This window comes from Cottoperca gobio, chromosome 1 (assembly GCF_900634415.1).
Source record: "Cottoperca gobio chromosome 1, fCotGob3.1, whole genome shotgun sequence".
Classification (NCBI taxonomy): Eukaryota; Metazoa; Chordata; class Actinopteri; order Perciformes; family Bovichtidae; genus Cottoperca; species Cottoperca gobio.
Genome location: NC_041355.1, coordinates 1,263,976 through 1,285,657, shown reverse-complemented (window position 1 = coordinate 1,285,657; position 21,682 = coordinate 1,263,976). Strand labels below are relative to the sequence as shown.

General features: G+C 42.4%; 1 protein-coding gene across 1 annotated transcript; it reads right to left on the bottom strand.

Annotated features, from left to right (window-relative positions):
* Positions 1 to 1,434: 1,434 nt before the first annotated feature.
* On the bottom strand, positions 1,435 to 21,471 carry hnrnpll (heterogeneous nuclear ribonucleoprotein L like). The gene is made up of 14 exons (XM_029429608.1): positions 21,461 to 21,471; positions 19,917 to 20,238; positions 11,595 to 11,713; positions 10,712 to 10,949; positions 9,498 to 9,583; positions 8,961 to 9,057; positions 8,698 to 8,770; positions 7,754 to 7,813; positions 7,403 to 7,635; positions 7,152 to 7,273; positions 5,462 to 5,660; positions 4,437 to 4,494; positions 4,178 to 4,276; positions 1,435 to 2,658 (listed from the first exon to the last, which is right to left on the bottom strand). The coding sequence occupies exons 1-14, from the start codon at positions 21,469 to 21,471 to the stop codon at positions 2,603 to 2,605; spliced, it is 1,773 nt and encodes a 590-aa protein (XP_029285468.1). The 3' UTR covers positions 1,435 to 2,602.
* Positions 21,472 to 21,682: the final 211 nt, after the last annotated feature.

Here is a 21,682-nt window from a genome sequence, read left to right as displayed (position 1 = left end):
ATAACAGTTACGTGGATTGCCATGAAATGTAGAAGGCTACGTACATTCATGGTGCCCAGAGGATGAATCCTACACACTTTGGTGATCCGCTGTGAGCACAAATTTTTGCCATAAACTAAACTTAGCAGTTTGACAATTACTATAAACCAAAGTTGTGTTACTAATAATGTATGGCTCCAGGGTCAGTATTCTGTATTAAACTATTGAGTTATGACCGTTAAATGGGACACATCACTCAGAGCTTGTGTACATACATGTGGGTATCTGGAGTGCCTATCAACCCTCAAACTGGGAAATAAGACCAGGCAGCTTCTCTGTGGGGAATCAGTCTCTACACAGAGACAGGGAGGACAAACAAAATGGCTGTCCATCCAGCTGATGCCAGAACTGTGATTTTCTTCATAGAGTCAAAATTTAGTTAAATTAAAAAGTTCACTGTCAGAAACTGTGACTCAGCTGTCGTTTACCTTCACATGTGATGCATCAAGTTTTATTTTTCAATACCATATAACAGCACGTACTGACACAACTTGTATTACCATCAACATCAATGGATACAGACAACTGGTTTGTGATTGGCTGTCAGGTGTCTGTTAAAATCATACATGAGGACAAACACAGTTCTGTTTAACGGTTCATTACAAATCGGTGCTGTAAGATATTTTAACAGGGACGTTCACGCAGAAGTTACACACAAACAAAGTTATTTATCTCTTCCCTCCAGTGGTATCAGTCCATGACAGATTTGGTTTCATCTGTGCAGTTTGCTTTTTAAAATGACTTTTGAAAGATTCAATAGCTACTCATCTTCCCAGTAACTCTGGATAATGGCAGAAGAAAAAGAGTTTTGTGGATGATCCAACTTTCAAAGTGTTTTATCCTAACATGCTAACATGCTAACATTAGCATCCTAACACACACTGTAGCATGCTAACATGTTTAGCATGTCATTCTTGTTATGCATTGACCTCAAAGTCTTATATACATGGAAGTTATTCTAAATGGCTACACTAAGTCTGTTGATGTTTTTAGCAGTTATACGTTATTTGCGTTTCTGTGTAATGCTAGCTGTTTAGTCACGTGAAGCTAAAACCTTCACCATCACACCACATTTACGCTGATTGCTTTCACAGCAAAGCCCTGCACCGTGTTTGCAGTATGCATTTCTCTTTTGGGAAACTAGGTAAGAGCAGAGCTGAAAATACAACCGTATAAATGTAGTTGTGGCTAACTTTCATCTACATCCAGCAACACGACCGCCACATTGGAGCCGTGTTTGTGTGGAAGTAAGTTCACCACATCTACTTTAATTTATATGTCAAAAGGTGAGTTTGCAGCTTGTTTTTGCATCCCAACAGATGGTTTAGCTCCATGTTCATCATGTAGTTTTTGAGTTGCAGATGCTGCTGACTGTAACTGCAATAACACTTCAGCTTTTCCATTTCTGCATCCACATGAGAATCATATTTATTGAATAAGTACACAAACACAAAGTATTCTTTTCTTAAATAGTCACAAATGAAAACAGGAGTTTATCCTCAAAATGTATTTTTTCTGTAAACATGGATTCAATTAATAATGTTGTGCTTTAATGTGAATTCACGTCTCCACTGATAACAATAGAGGAAACTAAAAGCAATGATAATATTCATCAGTTCCTCAGTAAACAATCAACCTTCTCTTCTTAAAAAGGAAAAACAGAAAGTTTGAAACACTCTGATCCTTTCGCCTTTACTATTTAAAAATACATACAAATTAAAGTTAAAATCAATCAATCTAACAAATAAAGCAAATAATCGTTGAGCTCTTTTTGTCATAACATAAACTGATTTACCATTAACTGGAAAACAAAGTTAATAAAATAAAATAACTTTAAATTCAATAAAAAAAGTACACAAAACCCAAACTATGCCAAACCAAAATAACATATTAAAAGATATTGTCACATATCTCTCTGATATCTGATTGATTCACACACACATTCAACTGCAAAACCTAATAAAATAACCTTCAATTTAATTAAATAAACACAAAATAAAACCCAAACAATGTCAAACCAAAATGACATGTAAAACATGATAAAAGTATTTTATGATTGTCACGTCTCTCTTTTATCTGATTGATTTACACTTGTTTAGAGATTCCTCCCTGAGTTTTGTTCAACATCCTGCTACAACAAATACATCGCTTTCCAAAAAGCTGTTCCACTTCTTTATATAGTGTCAGCTGATACCGTTTGAGCTATCTTCAGGATATGAAAGGGCTTTTTGTGGAGGATACAGTAATTTATTGATTTAATCGAAGCATAATGAAACCAGAGCAGAAGATTTCCTCTCAGAAGGCTGATAGTATTCATGTTTCTACAAGAGGCCGTTGCTCATTTAGTTATTTAGTCATTAAGGTGCTTTCTTCTTCATCACGACTCCATCACTTCCTGCTCAAAATAAACAAGAAACAAACAAAACTCTTCCATTCAAATACTTCACAGGAGAAGCTCCAATCTTCTGTCCATCACTTTTTGTCTTTTTGTAAAGAACAAAACTTCCTCTCTGGTTCGTCCTGAAGGAATTTTGGCGACTGTGGCGGCCATCTTGTTTCTGGTTCACAGATGGGAGGAGGTGGAGAAGCAGAGTTTCAGGGTGAAGGGGTTGGAGCTGTCTGCAGGTCAGAGAGGGAGAACAGGTAAATACATATAAATAAACACTGTTAAAGGCACAATGAGTAGGATATATCGATGGTGGATTGTAACCACAAGATTTAAAGTTGGCCCCTCCTCCGAGGGTTACGGTGCTTGCCAGCAGGTGCAAGCACAACCCCAGATTCAATCTCGTTTTGGAACGGGCTTTCTCCGTGTATATTGTGTTTTTTCGGCGCTGTGTTCGCCATTTTCTTAGCTTCCTCTTGGATGTGTGCTTACGATCCACCACTTGGTTGCTACGTCTTTATATTGATTGATGCTCAGAAAACCTCCAGAAACCAGCAAAATGTAAAGAAAAGAGAAAATCCAGTCAGAGGGCTGCAGGGCAGACACACACTCTGCCGCACACGTCTAGTGGGTCGTAAGTGATGATTGAGAGGGATTGTTTTTGCACAAATATATACATTGTTATTTAGGAAAATCCTATTTATTGTGCCTTTAACATTCTGTGTGATGGTTTCAGTCAGATTTGATCAACACAATGAGTCAGGTGCTGGACGATGATCACAGCGGAGATGTTGTCTCTGTTGTTGTTGTCTTCACCAGATCTGCGAGGAGCCTGACACCTAGTGGTGACTGCAGGTAGTGACCTGCTGTTGGTGCTGGATGACGTCACCACCAGCCAGCAGCAGAAGTTCCTTACGTGTTGTTATTGTTTGATCACATATGAACTCTCCCTGTTGGTGCATTCATGGACACTCAGAGACTTCTGAGGTTTGAGTGTCGGCTGCTGAACTGAGCTTTATTACCTACAAGGAGGTTACGTTTTTGGTTTGTTTATTTGTCTGTTCGTCAGAAGGATAAACTACCATCCCGATCATGAGCGATTCTAATCACAGGGCAGATACACAACATATTCTTCACTTCACTCTCAACATTGAGAGACAGGGCATTTGGCCTTGATGTATAAAGTCTGAGCTAAACTAATTTCACATTATCCTTTGAACAACAGCCAACTGTGCATGCTTATATGCTAAGAATACCGTATAGTATGCTAACACATGGTAGCATGCAAAGATTGGGATCCTAACATGCTAACATACTATTATTTTCACTGATTATCAACATTGCAGAGCTGACTCTTAAATCAAAGAAGATAATGGAGATTCTTTGAATGCATCAGCACAGCCACAGTCTGTGTGTCTTTAGCATAAAGACTGGAAGCATTGAAAAACAGCTGGCTTTGCTCTGTCCAAAGTTCAAAATCAGCACCTCTATAGCTCATTGTTCAACACGTTGCATCTTGTTTGTTTAATCTGTAAGAAGTTACACGTTGGAACTATTTCTTGAAGAACAGCGGTGACCGCAGAGCTTTCATGTTGTCAGTGAGGTTGCAAAAGAAGAGCTGAGCAGATGGATAAACTGTTTACTGTTTGTCAAGGTGAGGCAGGAAGAAGAAGTACTTGGTAAACTTGGTTTTGAACTTCTGGCCTCTAATGAGTTCCTCCTGTATCATCAGGGTGTCAGTTGACGACTTACTTGGTATTCTGATCTGGTGGTGGTTGAGGACGGTCAGAGCCTCCACAGCTTCAGTTTTATTTTCAAATTCCATCAGACCAGACAGAGTCTTAGAGCTGGCTGATAGGATAAAGAAGAGGAGGAGGAGGTAAATGATGAAGAAGAGATGAAAATATGTCTCAGTTGAAAGCTACATATTTATTTTACGGTTATAATTATATTTGCATTGGTCATATTTATTCTACAGCTCCTTGTCTGTTGTGTGATTGGTTGAGCTCACGTTTGGCATCGAAGATCTTGAACTTGGTGAAGGCGGGAACGTTGTGTTCAGTACAGAGCTGCAGATGAGAAGAAGAGGAGAGAGGACTGTTTTTAATGAAGAAAATAGCTCCTGCTTTCTGTTCTCTATTGTTATAGGATAATTCCGGTTTATTGTGACTCTACGGGTCGTGCTAGTGTTGCCATGTCCACCTCTGGTGTGGAATATTGGTGAAACGAAGACATGGACAAAAAAACAACTTGATTTTTATATGAATTATTTCATACGCTTGTCTCTGGGTCTAATCAAAAGTAAAGACAGAAAGTGTCCACCTGGATCGGACTACATAGAGATCTACATCTGGGCCAACTTGCACATCGATGACGGAGTCGTAACAAACAAGATAAAATGCTTTGTGCCTTCAAGTTTCCAAACTGCAAGAAAGAAATAACAAGAAAGTCAGCCATACACATGTAAACAAAGCTGCATGTTTGGATGAATATGTAGGTGATTAGCTCAGGTGGCACGTTGACCTGGAGACTTTCTGTGTTTACTTTCCTCCAGACTGAGAGACAAGCGTTTGAAATGATTCATGTAAAGGTTGTCTCACAGCTTGCCCCAATTTATACACTGTCTTTTTTTCACTTCAGGTGGTGAGTGCATAGATAGCACGACCCATAGAGTCACTAATTTGACCTTTTATAACGGCAAAGAATAAGTCCTGCTTACCAAGTTGTCAATGCTAAAGGTTGAGAGGTCTTCTTTATACCACCAAGAGTACCACCAGAGACGAGAACATAATTAAATATTCCATCTTATATGGTCTGTTAAGTTTGATGATATCTTTAAATGCTGCATATTCCCCTGAGAAGAACTAAGGAGTTGAAGCTGCTCTCTAAAAATTTATTAAATGGTTGAAATATGTCAATTGGCTGAAAAAAACTGAACTTCAAACTAAATGTAGGGTGTCCCACAGAGCTCTATACTGGGCCCCATTGTCCTCTCAGTTTGCACCTATTCAAGGTGTATTGCAGGTGTGAATTCACCTTGTGCAGCTGATGTTGGGTCAGGGTGGGCGGGGCGTTGTAGAAGTGCAGGACAGTGGCGGGTGGCTGGATGATGTTCCTGCTGCTCTGTGAGCTGCTGAAGCGGTTGTTTCTGGTCAGACTGAAGTCCTGGTAGCTGCTGCTGCCGTCGGCCAGCTCAAACACCTGACTGGGAATCACCGCATGCTGCTTGGACACACTGAGAGGGGAAGGAGGGAGGGAGGGAGGGGGAGGATAGACGGATGGATGGACGATAGACAAAGCCATGTAAACACAGAAGGAGGGGAGGAAGAAGGCGGTCAGGTCAGGGCCATGCTTGTGTGTGTGTGTGTGTGTGTGTGTGTGTGTGTGTGTGTGTGTGTTGCATGAGACAAACTGTGAACCTGCAGTTTGTCATGAAATAAATGTTTAGTTCAGACTTGATCAATGTTACTATAAGAAGAGTCAAAACTTTAACGGAGAGCCAATAAGAGAGTGGCCTCTTCTTTCAATGTTTTTCAGTTTTTGAGCATTTAGCGCAAAGCAGTAGCTAATACAGTTTCCAAATGCAGTTAAAATTTTAACTGAACTTCCAGAAAATAGTCTCAAGAAAACATGAATGAATGTTTTTTTTTCCATCCACTTCTGTGAATGTGAGTATAATATTCAAACAGCTGGTGGAGCTAATTCTCCAGTCGGTGCCATTATACCACTGCAGAAGAAGAAGAGGACACAACGAGACGAGGTCATTAAAAGAGCTCCAGTCAAAGCAGAAATGATGGAAATATGAGGTTTCTGTTTGTTTCATGTTTCATGTTACAGTTACAGTCAACTCATCGCTCCACACAGATCGGATGTTTTCAGTTCTTCCCTTTGAGTCACATGCTTCATGTGCATCATCATTTATTCACTAGGTCTGTTTTGCTTTTATTTTTTTCTGATGTTTGACTATTCCCTATTGTGAGCAGTTCAACCAAAGTATAATATTCCCTGATGAACTTGTTTTTTATTTAATTTATTCCCCCAATAACAGAAGTTGTATTCCAAATCTAACTTTCATTCTTTATTACATGTCACGCAGAAGAATACACAGAAAACAAAAGGTTATTTCGCCAGATGAATAGTTGTAGAACGTGACATCAAAATACTGCTAATATTAAGTGAACCGCTGACACAATAGCAGGGAACAAATTACCCCCGTCTCCCGTGGGTCATTTTCCCTGCAGCGCTGTGTTGCCAATTAATTGATATGATAACTCAAGTTGTGCAAGAGGAAGTGGAATCAGCAGGGAGCCGTGAAATGAAATGAAAACAATGCAGTTTCCTATTCCCCTCCCTCGTTCTCGTTCTTCCTGACTGCCGATTAGACTCGTAACATCATAGTTTTAATTATTGTTATTCAAAGTTAACATTCACACAAAACACAAGGCGATGCACAAACTGCTCATACACAGTATAGATAAACATGAATGGTTTTTTTGTAAATATTTTCTACCTCGTTAATAAATTTGCAGCCAATTTTAGTTTTTTGGTATTCATCAACAATCTTGACAAATTCAAATACTTGAATTTTGCACCGTTGATATTGATATGTATCTGTTTCAGTGATATTTCACGCTGATCGTGTGCAAAAAGGTTCTTAGAATCCGTCAGATCTCTTTTACCATCACAGTCGATGTCTTGTCATGTTTTCATCGAGACCAGGACTCACCACACGTTGAGTTTCTTGCCAAACACCTTGATGCTGTTGAGGTGAGTCACGGCTCGGTCCACGGCGTACTCATCGCCCATCTCCACCAACGCCGTGCCGGGAACGCTCTTCATGAACTTCACCTGCAAACACAACCAATCAAGTCCGGTTTTTAGAGGGACTATTTCTTCTAGATCATTGACGGGTGGCAGACTTCTCTTGTTGACTGCAACATATGACCCCATCTCTCCGAGGGTCTGGACTGTACACACCTTCTCCACGTTGCCGTAGAGACAGAAGAGGTTGAAGATGCGGCTGCAGTTCATTTTAGCGGGATGGAGGCCGCTCACCATGGCGACTGAGCTGGAGGCGGCGTGGCCCAGGTAGTAGGAGGAGGAGGACGTCTTATGGTGGAGCGGCGGGTAGGAGATCATGTCCTGCACCTCCTCGCTGCTCCTCCTGTACCTGCTGTTGGCAGGCAGAGGCAGCAGGGGACAGTGTGGGCCTGCAGAAACACACAATACTTTGGGATTAGACACACCGGAGGACTGTTAGGGATGAGACACCTGGAAGAGAGACGGGAGAGGAGAGAGGTCACAGAGAGACAGACAGAGAGACGGTACCGTAGCCGTTGGATGGATGCTCTCCTAGGATGGCCTGACGCTGCCTCCCCTTTCCCCGCTCTGCAACACACACAAACACAGACATGTTTAACTAAATAGGAGCTGACAAGAAGGTTGTTGGTAAAAACACTGTCTCTCTCTCTCACACACACACACACACACACACACACACACACACACACGTCTTGGTGTTAGCAGGGTCTGACACGGCTGGTGTAAGTGAGCATTCCCTCTCTAATGAAAATCTATTTTCAGCCTCCACAGCAGCTTCAGCCACCACCTCCAGGTTAGTCATAGTTTAACCTTTAAGTCTCCGGGCTGAGTTCACTGAGCTCCGTCAGGTTTCTGATCGTCTGTGTGAAAGCGTGTCTTTATTTCTCACCAGGCTTCAGAAAACAGGATATGATGTTCACATGCAACACATTTCGAAGTGACAAAATTCTAAGACAATTCTGAGAATTATGACGTTTTCTAAGTTCCCCTTGTGGTTTAGATCCTGCTAAAGATAAAGGTCATTCACAAAGCATCCAAGAGAGCTCCTAAGGTGAAAAACTGTTAAGAGTATGGAGGAGGCTTAAGAGTTTCTTAAACACAGGAGAAAATGGCGGAAAGACAAAGAGGTCAGATAAATATTGTCCAAGGGCTGAATGACAGCGAGTTAATGAAACGCTACAGATTAGATTGTGCAGGGATAATGTCTGTAGTCAATCTCATCAGCATGTACATATGCTACTGCTGTTCATTAAATACAATAATATTTAAAATGACACCATGTCTTAATGCAGACTGAAGTCTTTTCTATGCCCATGATCACTCTCACTGCTTTTTCTTTACACCTTTTAATGGAGTTTTGTGGCAAGATATTAATCGCAGTATAGCCCAGCCACAACATGAGAACACCTGAGTGTGTGTGTGTGTGTGTGTGTGTGTGTGTGGTGTCCTACCTCGCTGCAGGAGGAAGGGTTTGGTGTAATCCCAGCTGCTGTTGTCATTGCGGACGACGTTCAGTCTGTTGGGCTGCAGGGGGCGACAGAGCACAGCACCTCTGGGTGGGTGTGTGTGCGTGGGCCTGAGAGTGAGGGTGTGTATGTGTGCATGCATCTGAGTGTGTGTTTGTCAAGAGCCCTGTGTGTGCGTGTGTGTGTGTGTGTGTGTGTGTGCGTGTGTGTGTGTGTGTGTGTGTATGTGTGTGTGTGTGTGTGTTTACCCGAGCGTATTCGATCTTGAGCGTGCAACAGCCGGCGTAGATGTCGGCTCCGTTCAGAGCCAGTTTGGCCTTCTGAGCGTCCTCCACTGACTCAAATGTAAACTTGTTAAGGATGACTCATCAGGATGAACCAGCCAATCAGAGCAGAGGAACACGACCATCACAGTCCTCAAGGAGGTCTACTGTCAGCTTTAGTGATCCAAATTTGATTTTAAAAGATCTTTCTTAAATTCAATCCTCTTGGATCCTCCTCTGCTTCTTCTATCTACAGCAACTAAAGTTAAAGAGGGAACTAAGATCTAAACTGCAGCTTCAAAGGAAGGAATGTAACCACGTGCATTTACTCAAATACTGTGCTGAAGTACTTTACTTAAATATTATCTCCTACTTTATGCAGGCCACTTACACTTGTGACAGAGTATTTTTACACACACCCACAGCACACACACACACACACACACACACACACACACACACACACACACCACACACACACACACAGCACACACAGCACACACACACAGTCAGTCAGGATATTCCACCATGGCCTGGATGCCGTTGCGTTTGAAGATGACGATGCGCAGGACGTTAACGATGGGGTTACAGACGGTGTACAGAACATCCTGAAAGAGAGAGAGACAGAGAGAGAGAGAGAGAGAGAGAGAGAGAGAGAGAGAGAGATAGAGAGAGAGAGGAGAAGAGAGAGAGACGAGAAGAGAGGAGAGAGAGATAGAGGAGGAAGTGTATAGAGAGAGAGAGAAGAGAGAGAGACGATTAGAGACAGCAGAGAGATAGGAGTAGAATAGAGATTAGAGTGTAGAGAGAGATCTATAGATCGTTGCTCTATCTCGAATGATATCTCATCTATTTCTCTATCGCGTCTACTATGAGTCCTCTTCGTAGCTCTCGCATCTCCTCTCTTCGCTCTCTCGCTTTTCTCTCTCTTCTGCTCTCTCTCTCTCGCTCGCCTCTCTCGCTCTCTCCTTCTCTTCTCTCTCTCTCTCTCTCTCCTTTCGCTTCTCTCGCTCCCTCTCTTCTCTCTGCTCTTTCCGCTCTTCTCAGGCTCTCTCCGCGCGCTCGTGGCTCCTCTCTGCGCGCGCGCGCGCGTCCTCGCGCGCGCGCTGCTCTCGCGCGCGCGCGCGCTCGGCGCGTCGCGCTTGCGGGCTCGCTGTCGCGCTCTCTCTTTGCGCTCCTCGCGCGCGCTCGCTCGCTCGCGCGGCGCGGGCCTCGCGCATCCTCGCGCGCGCCGCTTCGCTCGCGCGCGCTCGCTGGCTCGCGCGCGCGCCTGCGGGATCGAGCCGCGCGAGGGCGCGCGCTCTGCTCTCCATCTAGCGCTCCGCGCGCTCTCCGCTCGGCGCCTCGCTCTCTCGCGCTCTCTCCGCGCTCGCTTTCGCTCCTCTCTCGCTCTCTCGCGCCTCTCCTCGCTCGCGCTCGCGCTCTCTATCGCGCGCCCTGGCCCTCTCTCGTCTCGCGCCGCTCGCTAGCCTGACTTCGCGCGCCCGCACTCTCGCTCTCATCCCTCTCTCTCTTCCTCCTGAGAGAGAGAAGCCAGTTATAAAGACTTACCTTCATTATAGTGGATTATATGTGTATATGTGTTTGTGGTGCATTATAGATGGAGGTTCAGCTGAGGAAGAGGAAGTTATGGTCCTGATGGAGGTTCAGCTGAGGAAGAGGAAGTTATGGTGCTGATGGAGGTTCAGCTGAGGAAGAGGAAGTTATGGTGCTGATGGAGGTTCAGCCGGACTTACGGTGGTGACGGGGTACAGCGGGTTCTGGATGGACAGCAGCAGAACTTTGTTTCCGCTGTTGGGGTCGTCTGCGTTGGTGGGTCTGGTGATTCTCTGGCTGGTGGAGAAGTTGAAGAAGGCCTGCTGCTCAGCGATGCAGACCACCTCCCGGTTTCCGCACGACACGCAGCGCTCGGCGTTCTCCACGCTGTCGAACTCCACCAGAGCCTGACGCTTAAACGGCATCATCATCACGTAGCTGCGGACGGAGCAGACAGGTGTTCTCTCAGAGACTCAGGTGAAAAGAGGGTTGTCTTTGTGTCAGATGGAGCTTCAGGGTAAAGACACTTTGTTTGGTACTAAAGATCTCTTTAGAATCATCAGATACAGTTTGAGGTTTTGAAATGAATCCATGATTGCGAGGGTGAGTAATTGTTTTGTTGTTATATTTGTTGAAATGCTCTTTACACCCCGACAACAATCAATGAATCAAAAGAAAAGGATCCGGTTCATAAATCCGACCTGCCTGCGTCACATTTCTTAACACTGATCCTAACTCTGTAATCTGAGTGTTTTTAAATCCCACAGCTCACAGGAAACTGCTGCCTTTTAAAAGAAACAGGCTAGTTTCAGGTTGTGCTGATGGGCAGAAGAACCACATCACACTGCACCTCAATAACCGACAGTTCGGCTGCAAAACTGTGTAAATTATTCAACCCAGCAGCCATTTTCTGTACGTCAGCAGCCAGAGAGAAGGAGCTTCACTGCTGCAGAGTCTGTCACTCCAGTCTGCACATCATCACACATGCTCCTAATCTTTGGACTTGGTGTGAACATTCAAAGGACTGCGTGAGCAATGCACATAGACGTTTATGTAGTCAGTATTTTATAGGTGAAATGTTACCAGATGTTGCCGAACTTGTCGAGCGCCTCCACCAGATCGGCCTCCACCACGGCGTCACAGAGCCCTCGGACGTGGACGACCGGAGACGGGGAGATGCGGTGACTGTCGTCCACACCGTCCTGCAGAGACAGGAAAAAAGTCCCAGAGACAATAAACACAAAGAATACAACATTAGATTGTTGGATTAGGTTAGGGGGACAATTCAACATGATTATTATCATCTTTAATGAAACATATCGTGATGAAATAACCCTTAGATATATAGTCATCGAGATATGAGCTGTATATCGTGACAGAAGATCTTGTGATTCTTTTGGTCTCGATTGGAGCTCTATCAAGTAAATCCCTGATCATGTGATGATGATGATGATGATGATGATGATGATGATGACAGCTGCTCTGTATGTTTGTGACTCAGCTGGTGAAACAGCACTTCATTGCAGTTCTTCTCAATTGTTCTTAAATTGGACAAAATCAGTGTCTTTGTGTTTAAAGCATCTGCCGTTGGGACCTCATAAAGATAGAAAAACAAGACCCCGCACACACACACACACACACTCTGATGAAACAGAGAGATAAGATCAGGAAGACAGATATCTGTAATCTTTCAATCACTATGTGCAGCCAGAAACATGCAAACTAAGTTACAGCATCACAGACACGCAGGAGACACTTTCCTCACACACACTGAGGACTCATAAACAAAACTCAGGCCGTTGGCGGTTACAGTCGGAAGATCTTCTCACAGATTAACTGTCTCTCTCAGGAAGCGCTGTAGGTTTTGCAGCCTGACTTGCTTTCTGCTGCAGGTTGCCAGCAGGAAACACGCTCTGAACGAGGTTGTTTGTGGCGTTGACCTCTAGATGATCTAGATCTCACAGCATCAGTCCAACACGTTACCTCTGTGGATATTTGGATCTAGTGTTTAGACATTTTCACAATAAACTTAACTTAAATTGGGTTAATGTTGAAGTATCAGATGGCACATGTGACGTCTGGTGTCTTTATAAAAACTTCAGTGACACATTATCATAAACAACACAACAGTGTGTGTTCATACACACACTGAAGATGCACAACTTTAACAATAACTGGGTTTAGATCTTCACTCAGGGTCGTCTGAGAGTCGAGCCAATATGCTCATTAAATACAACACACCTGTTTGTATCTGGTGTGTTCTCTCCTTATGTGTGTTATATGTATGTCTATCTGTGAATGTATAGTATGTGTATTTATTTAATATTTTATTTCACTATAGGTTATTTATATATATATATATATATACATATATATATATATATATATATAAATATATATATATAATATATATAATATATATATATATATATATATATATATATATATATATATATATATATATATGTAGGTTATTTATGTGTATATGTGTGTATTTATTTAATATTTTATTTCACTATAGGTTATTTATATATATATATATATATATATATATATATATATATATATATATATATATATATATGTAGGTTATTTATGTGTATATGTGTGTATTTATTTATTTTAATTGCATTTATATTATTTAATGTTTTCTTTCATTAAAGGTTAGGTCTATTATTAGTAATTATTATTAGTAATATGTTTTGTATCACAATATATCACAAAGTTGAACCTTTCTCACCTTCTTCTACAAGTACTGTGTATTTTTCCTTTCTTTTAGTTATTTCCTTTCATGCACAGATGGAAATGTTTATGCATCTTACATATTGTAATTGCACTGTAAATCTTTCAATAAATAAAGCAACACAAACATCATGAGGCGGCTGAACAACACACCAAAGAAGTGGTCGGTACAGGCGCCGGGACTGGAGAGTGGACGCAGAGGAGTATCCGGACAGTTGGCTGCAGCAGTGTGAGACATGTCCGCCTCTCACAGCAGACTGTGGCTGCAGCTCGGTCGTCTCATTTTTAGCTTGCGTGCCTAATTATTTTTGTCTACTTCAGTTTTGTTCTGGCTGCAGCGACGGACGGAGATGTTAACCTCACACTTCACCTTTCAGCAGCTCTCTTCAGAGGAAACGTATGGAGTCATACATCTTTTTACAGACTGTGGTCTGTGCAGGCGAGCGCGCACTCCACTGCACCTACGCCGGGCTCGGTTACTATAGCAACGCCAAGCGGGAGGCAGGTGTTTGAAACATGCACGACGTTGAGGAGGGAGAAAAGGTGTTACAGACGTACTTATGAGTCAACACTGAAACAATGAAGAGACAGAAATGTTTTCTGTTGCAGTTTTGATGCAGTTGGTTCCCAGACACCATTTATTTAATCTCATACCGTAGTTATCTTTGTGACAACATTAAGTTTCTGTTTCTCTTCTGCAGGAGTACAGAGGAGGTGCTGCTCAAACTGCTGGTTGCCATGGCGACTGAGCCTAAGCTTTTTTTGGGTGAATGCGTGCGTCTTTATTTATTGCGAGCGCGTGAGCCTGAGGGTGAGCGCTCACTGACATGCTGCTTCCTTCCTGTCAGGCCACTGTAACATTACAGCTCTGTCTGACTCTCCTCCTCCCTCTTCATCCCTCCTCCTCCGTCTTCATCCCTCCTGCTGCCTTCATCTTCATCACATCCTCCTCTTCCTCCCTGACGTTTCACTGTAAGCATTAGCCGGGTTTCCCGCTGAGCTAACAAGCTTTTAAAGTGGCAAACTAGGCAGGATGATGCATCATTTATAAACCCTAGTGTGTGTGTGTGTGTGTGTGTGTGTGTGGGTGTGTGTGTGTGTGTGTGTGTGTGAACAGAGAGGAGATCTGACAGTTTGTCCCTGTGCAGCTTCTGTAAACACAGAGCTCTGTGATGTCTGAAGGAGCTTCAACACACTCACACAACTTAGACTGTAATAACAAGAACTATTTAAAGTCCTGTTAGTAGCTTCATCCTTTGGGGAGCAGGAACCCTCACACTATAATGACATACGTCTGTGTGTGTGTGTGTGTGTGTATCTAAGTGTCGATTATCTCATCAACCGTTGGACCGATCTACTTCACGCTTGGCGTGTGGGTTGCTGAGTATCCGAGAGAGTGCAGTTGCATGAAGTTATTTGGATGAGCGGTTCTGTAGCCAGACTTTGGTTAGCGCCTGCGCTAAGCCGTAAAAGTTCAAATAGACGCGCATCTAAATCCACACATAACGAACAATATGGGACTTCTCTGTATGTTTTCTTTTACAAAATAGCGGGCCTGTGTGTGTGCGTGTGTGTGTGTGTGTGTGTTAATCACGTTGCACGTTTATCTGTGCTGTTACGGTAGAGGTGCTCGCAGCGGCCAAAAAGGTGCCCTTTACAGTAAATCAGTCTGAACTTCGATTTTCTTCCTAAGTGTTTTGGCTCTACACATTTGATGGGGCTGTGTCTTCACATCCCTGGACGAGTGACTGAAGGTTAAGGTTAGGGTAGGTCGTCAGGGAGCGAGTCTCACGAGAGTTTTCGTAGAGTTTCGCAAATCGATTGTTAACATGTAGACACAACTCTGGACACGTTCCTGCACATATTTCACAATAAAAGCCTTGTTAGGAAATCAAGGGATTCTGTCCCCTACAACGGGATTTTAATTTGAAACAGATAAAGGTGGTGTTGAGTTTGTATTAACTGCATAAGGCAGAAACAAACGGGGGCCGCTCGGAAAAATAATAATATAAGCCTGCTTCAAATAAAGGCCCCTTCTGCAACCCATCAATCACAAACATTACAGGATGGATTTATCAGGAAACCTGTTTCAGCGTTATGTTTGTTTCACCTAAATGAATGAATACAACTCATCATGTAAGTTTTTCATTTTCATTTGAAGTTAATTTTGTGCATCAATCACTTCATTTACTCAAGGTACTCTGTTCTCGGGTCACTTTTACATCTCGGCTGGTGATTTCTGTTTGAACTTCTCTCTCTATTATAAACATAAAAACCGTGAGATCAAAGGTGCTTTGATGTCGACTGAAGTCTGCAGAAAGCTGCACCTCTGGATTTAATCCACAGCAGCACGGCAGCTGATCCGGTGCCTGCTTACAGAACATGCAAATCATCAAGAGGTAAAATAACATCCTGGGTTGTTTTGAATGTTCTGACTGGTGCGTAGAAACACGTGAACTGAACTTTAACTGGTGGTTTGATTCATTTAATTTTTAATCGTTCGGTCCTGTTTGAGAGCACTTTGCTGCATCAAAGAGAAGACTAATTAAAAAAACAGGAGCTGCAAGATTTGAATAATTAAAATGTAAAACTGGTCGGCATCGTGAACTGTCTGTCTGTCTGTCTGTCTGTCTGTCTGTCTGTCTCTCTCTCTGTCTGTCTGTCTCTCTCTCTGTCTGTCTGTCTGTCTGTCCGTCTCTCTGTCTGTCTGTCTCTCTGTCTGTCTGTCTGTCTCTCTGTCTGTCCTCTCTTCTGTCTGTCTGTCTGTCTGTCTCTCTCTCTGTCTGTCTGTCTGTCTGTCTGTCTCTCTCTCTCTCTGTCTGTCTGTCTCTCTGTCTGTCTGTCTGTCTCTCTCTCTGTCTGTCTGTCTGTCTGTCTGTCTGTCTGTCTGTCTGTCTGTCTGTCTCTCTCTCTCTCTGTCTCTGTGTCTGTCTGTCTGTCTGTCCGTCTAGCCGTCCGGTGGCAGGAAGTGGTGTATTCACTGACAGCTTCACACTGACGTAAGCCTCTGGCGGTCTGTTTGGTGTTGGTTTTAAGGTTATCTCATCATCCTCTTGGGGTTCTGTTTGTTTGTTTCCTGCTTTATTTTGAAGGTTCACTCCTCTTTGTCTTGCCTTGTTTCATCTCCCGTCTTTATAAATGTCTGCCCTGTCTAGTTGATTAGTCTCTTGTATATGTAGTCTGTGTGTTTACCATGTTTTCTTCGTCAGTTCGTCGTCTCAGTGTTATTGTAGTTTTAATTATTTCTTGAGACCAGCCTTCATGTTTTGCTTTTTTGTCTTTGCTTCCCTGCTGGACCGACTGCTTCTGGACTTGTTGAAAATATCCTGCTGCCTCCTCTGCTGACTGCATTTGGGTCCAGCTCCTTCTTGCTACACTACAAACTGTGGCAATCTGTTTCCCATGATGCTCTCTGTCTGCAGAGCATTGCCTGATCCTGATCTGAGGAAGGAGGAAGCTGCAGCCAGCGAACTGTTTGATCAGACTTCAATAAACTCTACATCCTTCAGTGTGTCAGGATAAAACACACACATGCAGACTCACAGTGCAGGAGTGTGTTGTTCTCAATGTTACTAGCTCACAGTTGCTGATTTCATTTAAATGTACCAAACATTGCATTGCACGTATATCTATCTCTCTATGTGTTCAGACTCCCCTGCATCCCTCAAACCTTAAAGGTATAACATGTAACATCTCTACATTAAAATGTCTAAAAACAACTAGACCTATATGTATATATATATATATATATATATATATATATATATATATATATATATATATATATATATATATATATTGTTGAGTTGTGTAGTTACATTACCCCCAAATGTTTCCAACAATTTCCAAAATCAAGTAACGGTCTGCTTCACTTGAATCCCCTTTGAGCATGCGTTAGTGTTGTGGGTGTCTGCCCATAACAATAAATAATAAATTGCCCTTTTATCTAGTTTTGAAAGCATATTTTTGAGGTACACTTTAGATCTTGGTTGTTTTGAACTACATATTTTAACCGGATGAAGGATTTTAGTCATAAGAAGTCTGGATCTTAAGTTATCAGAGAAACAAGCTAAGCAAATGTTAGCGGCAGCCGAACAGTCGGAGAAACAGATCTTTTTGTGTGTATTAGTTTTGGAGGGGAGGAGACCTCTGCAGATAATCCAGCTCCCTTGCAATGACGACAATGGTGGTGAAGACAAAAACTCCACTTAACGACGTCACCAAACTCTGTGAGAGTTTTAAAAAGAAAGATTTCTAAAACCTTACAGAACCATTGGAACTTCCTGAAGGACCGCGAGCAACTCATCTGTGAACTTTAAACCTCAACACCATCAGGAAATGACCTCTAGAAACTCTATTCTTCTAGAAACCTCCTGCAGGAGACCATAGAACGTACCTACACTACTAAAGGACCTTTACTACTACTACTACTACTACTACTACTACTACCGCTACCACTGCCACTGCCACTGCCACTGCCACCTGCTGCCACTGCTACTGCCACCCGCCGCCACCGCCACCGCCACCGCCACTACTATCTCTACCACTACCACTACCAATACCGCTACCTCTACCGCTACCGCTGCCACTGCCACTGCCACTGCCACTGCCACTGCCACTGCTACTATTGCTACTGCTACCGCTACCGCTACCACTACCACTGCCACTGCTACTATTGCTACTGCTACCGCTACCGCTACCACTACCACTGCCACTGCCACCGCCACCGCCACCACCACCACTACCACTACCACTACCAATACTGCTACTGCTACTACTACTACTACTGCTACTATTACTACTACTAATACTACTACTACTACTACTACACTACTACTACTACTACTACTACTACTACTACTACTACTACTACTACTACTACTACTACTACTACTACACTACTACTACTTAAAGAACCACGTAAACCTTCTACAGAATATATACAACCTCTTATAAAACGGGTAAAGGACCACAACCTAAATACAAATATAAAACATTTGAAAGCCTGTAAAAGGTTTGTGGGACTCCTAGAACCTCCAACAGGACCAGAAGAACCCTCTTTTAAAAGAGGTTCACCAAAGTTATTACAATGATGGGAACACATAGCACGAGAGGAGAAGTCAGGGAGCCAGTATCTTCAGCAGTGATGTGTTGTCTCTGTAACACAATAAACAGTGGTATGTTCCTTTAATTCTAGCTCTAATTAGATTCAGACATTTATGTGATCTTATTTTGGAGTTTTCCTCTGCATATATTTATTGTCTGTATTATGTTTCTCTGTCTCCAGACTGCAGGGTTCAGTGTGATCTAACCTGAACACTGACAAGGTTACAGATTCATTTAGATGACCATTTATCAAGGTGGACAGATGGTCTCACTTCCTGCTGAGTGCAGCCATTTCCTGTCATGGCAGAACCTCACAGAGAGACCATATTGTCCCACCGAGCAGAGGATCAGAGCAAGAGACGGACGATAAATAAGCAGACACGGATTACATCTTTAGACCCGGACATGAAAGGTAATACAAGAAGAAAAAAATGAATATCTGGCCTATTAGACACCTTCTAAAAACTGTCTTGAAGCTAATTTAATGTTTGTTTGAAACATTATCTAACATAACTAACATTTTAATCACGCTTTTCAATCACGTTGGAGCGAGGTTCCATTGAGTTGCACTATGGTGCGTTCAAGCTCCATTCAGTACAAATGTGTATTATAATGTTATCATGATGTGTTCAATGCAGTCTTGTGAAAAATGTAGTTTTTCGTGAGATAAGTCAATAAATGCCATTGTTTTCACACCAATCTAGAATAGATATTAGAGAGATTATGACCTGTTTAACATCCTAACACAAACCATTATGCAAATTGTAATAAAGCAGTGTATTTTGAAGTATTGTTTGTTTTTTACTGTGGTATCGAATTGGTAAAAACCTTCCTACACGAAGCTTCTCTAGCCTTCTAAAAAATAACCTTTAACTGGCCATCCAATTGTTTTGAATCAAACACTTGTAAAACCTTGTCATTTTAAAATGAAAAAGGTTTTCTGCCTGCCGTGTCACTCCATCAAACTCCTCGAAGGCCCCGGAGCTTCACAAGAAACTTGACACTGCAGCAGTTAACAGTTTATGTGGATGTTTTGAAACCTAACCTACTGAAGGAACACCTGCATCCTCAGAACATCTTCAGACCCCTAAAGGACCCACTGTGACTCTGAACACCTCTTAGAGGAAGAACAAAAGAGCACGAGAGTGTGGAAACCCTGACTTCCTCATACAGAGACCGTAAAACATCCCCAAAGAAGCTCTTCATGATGAACTTCTGAAAGCCTTCTCAATCCAGATACTGTGTATCTGACAGAGAACTGATTCACTATGCTGTGTGAAGTTCACAGACCTGTTTCTGATGACTCCTTACTGTCAGGGGTTTACCCTGCAAACATAGACCTCTCTGTCATTTGTTCTAGATGTATATATATATATATTTATATATATATATATATAAATACTGAGTGACTTTTTACTGTTAGTTTTCTGTTCTTTCCATATTTATTTCAATGTAATTTAGTGGACACTGGCCTATGTTGCAGTTTCCTTATGACACAAACATAATTTGTATTGTAACCGGATTATAACAGCAGGATTGATAGAAACTGTCCCCCACCTTCCCTCCGCTCCTCCGGCTCCTGTTGTCGGTGGTACCGCTGCTCCCCGCTGCCTCCTCTCCGGCGGAGTCCTCCTCCCCGTCCTCCAGCTCCTCTCCGCCGGCCTCCTCTTCCGTCCGAAGCCGCTTGGCTGCCCGGTGGTATCCTCCTCCTCCTTCTCCTCCTCCTCCTCCTCCTCCTCCTCCTCTGTCTTCTCTCTCCTCCTCCATCACAGACTGATGAATTGACGGATGAAGATTTTCTGTAAAACGGAGGAAGAGACGGTGACACCTGCAAAGTCTAAACCTCTCTCTCTCTCTCTCTCTCTCTCTCTCTGTCTCTGTCTCTCTCACTGTCGTGCGCTCTCTCTCTCTCTCTCTCTCTCTCTCTCTCTCTCTCTCTCTCTCTCTCTCTCTCTGTCTCTCTCTCTCTCACTGTCGTGCGCTCTCTCTCTCTCTCTCTCTCTCTCTCTCTCTCTCTCTCTCTCTCTCTCTCTCTCTCTCTCTCTCTCTCTCTCGCTCTCTGTATTCACTCCAAAGATAGGAAAGAAATAAAGACGTGTCACTCCGCCACAATTTCAGGAACATGGATTAGCTTTGACCACGTGCAGCAATTATTGATGATCTCGTGCACGAAAAGCAGTAATGCTGCAGTGTAAAACTAGTCTGTTACAAGTCCTGAATTTAAAGAGGGTTTTCAAAATATTCTATATTTTCAAAAATATACACTGAGAGTAGATAGACTTTCTGGATTTGGGACAGAGTTTATGTTCAATAAATATTGATCGAGCTTTCCCTAGATCAGGGGTATACATTTCTAAAAGGTCCAGTTAGAGAACATTTCCCATGAGCAAAGGTCCGGAGCATCATAGTGTCTAACTTGCATTATGAATTAGTGTGAGATATATTGAAGTAGCCAATTCAAAAACATTTAGACAATATTTATTGTCACTTAACATTGAACTATACAGATAGATATATTACTGTAGATATGTATAATGTTCTTCTCGGGCTTCATTTAAAAATAAAATTTCGAAAATAAATACCAATAAGTACCAATAGTAAAAGTATTCATTATGCAGAATGGACAATTTCAGAATTATACATATATTAGGCGATATTATTGGATTCTAAGTATTGATGCATTAATGTGTTCATCGCTTTAATGTCGCAGCTTGTAAAGGGGGAGATCATTTTGAAGAAGTGCAGTAGAAGTATAACGTAGCAGGAAATGGAAACAATTAAGTAAAGGATAAGTCATTTCAATTGCGTTTAACCCTTTCATGCATGAATTATGACCACCTCAGTCAGGAAGTGTTTTTATTGCTCTTTATGCATGCGCTTATGTGTTCAACTGAAGAAATATGTATTTACCGTATTTGAGTAAATGTACTTAGTTACTTTCCACCACTGTAGTTTATCTGTAGATGTTTTCAACACGTTCTGCTTGTCGTCTCTCTGCAGCTGTTTCCTGGAGGTGGAGGTCAGGTTACCACAGCAACAGCACACCTGGCTGTCACACTAACGGCACCTCGTTCTAATGTAAAGAGGTGCAGCAACTTTACACAGGAAACATCATCACTGAGGTTACTTTCCCTATATGAGGCTTTTTATGGTTTGAGCTCATTGAACAGAATACACATACAACACAAATGTTAAGTCACTGCTGATCATTTTCCAAATCCTCCATCAGTTTCAAGATTGATCTCCTTCCTTCTTGGCATCATTTGGTTTCAGTTATATGAACATCAGCTGCGATTCAAAGATAACCAGTCACTTCACTGTTT

Coding starts and splice junctions, on each gene's coding strand:
- hnrnpll (XM_029429608.1), bottom strand. Junction 7,814..8,697: donor ACCCTTCCTCCTGCAGCGAG/GTAGGACACCAC, acceptor TGTGTGTTGCAG/AGCGGGGAAAGGGGAGGCAG. Junction 2,659..4,177: donor CCACCAGATCAGAATACCAA/GTAAGTCGTCAA, acceptor TCTGACCTGCAG/ACAGCTCCAACCCCTTCACC.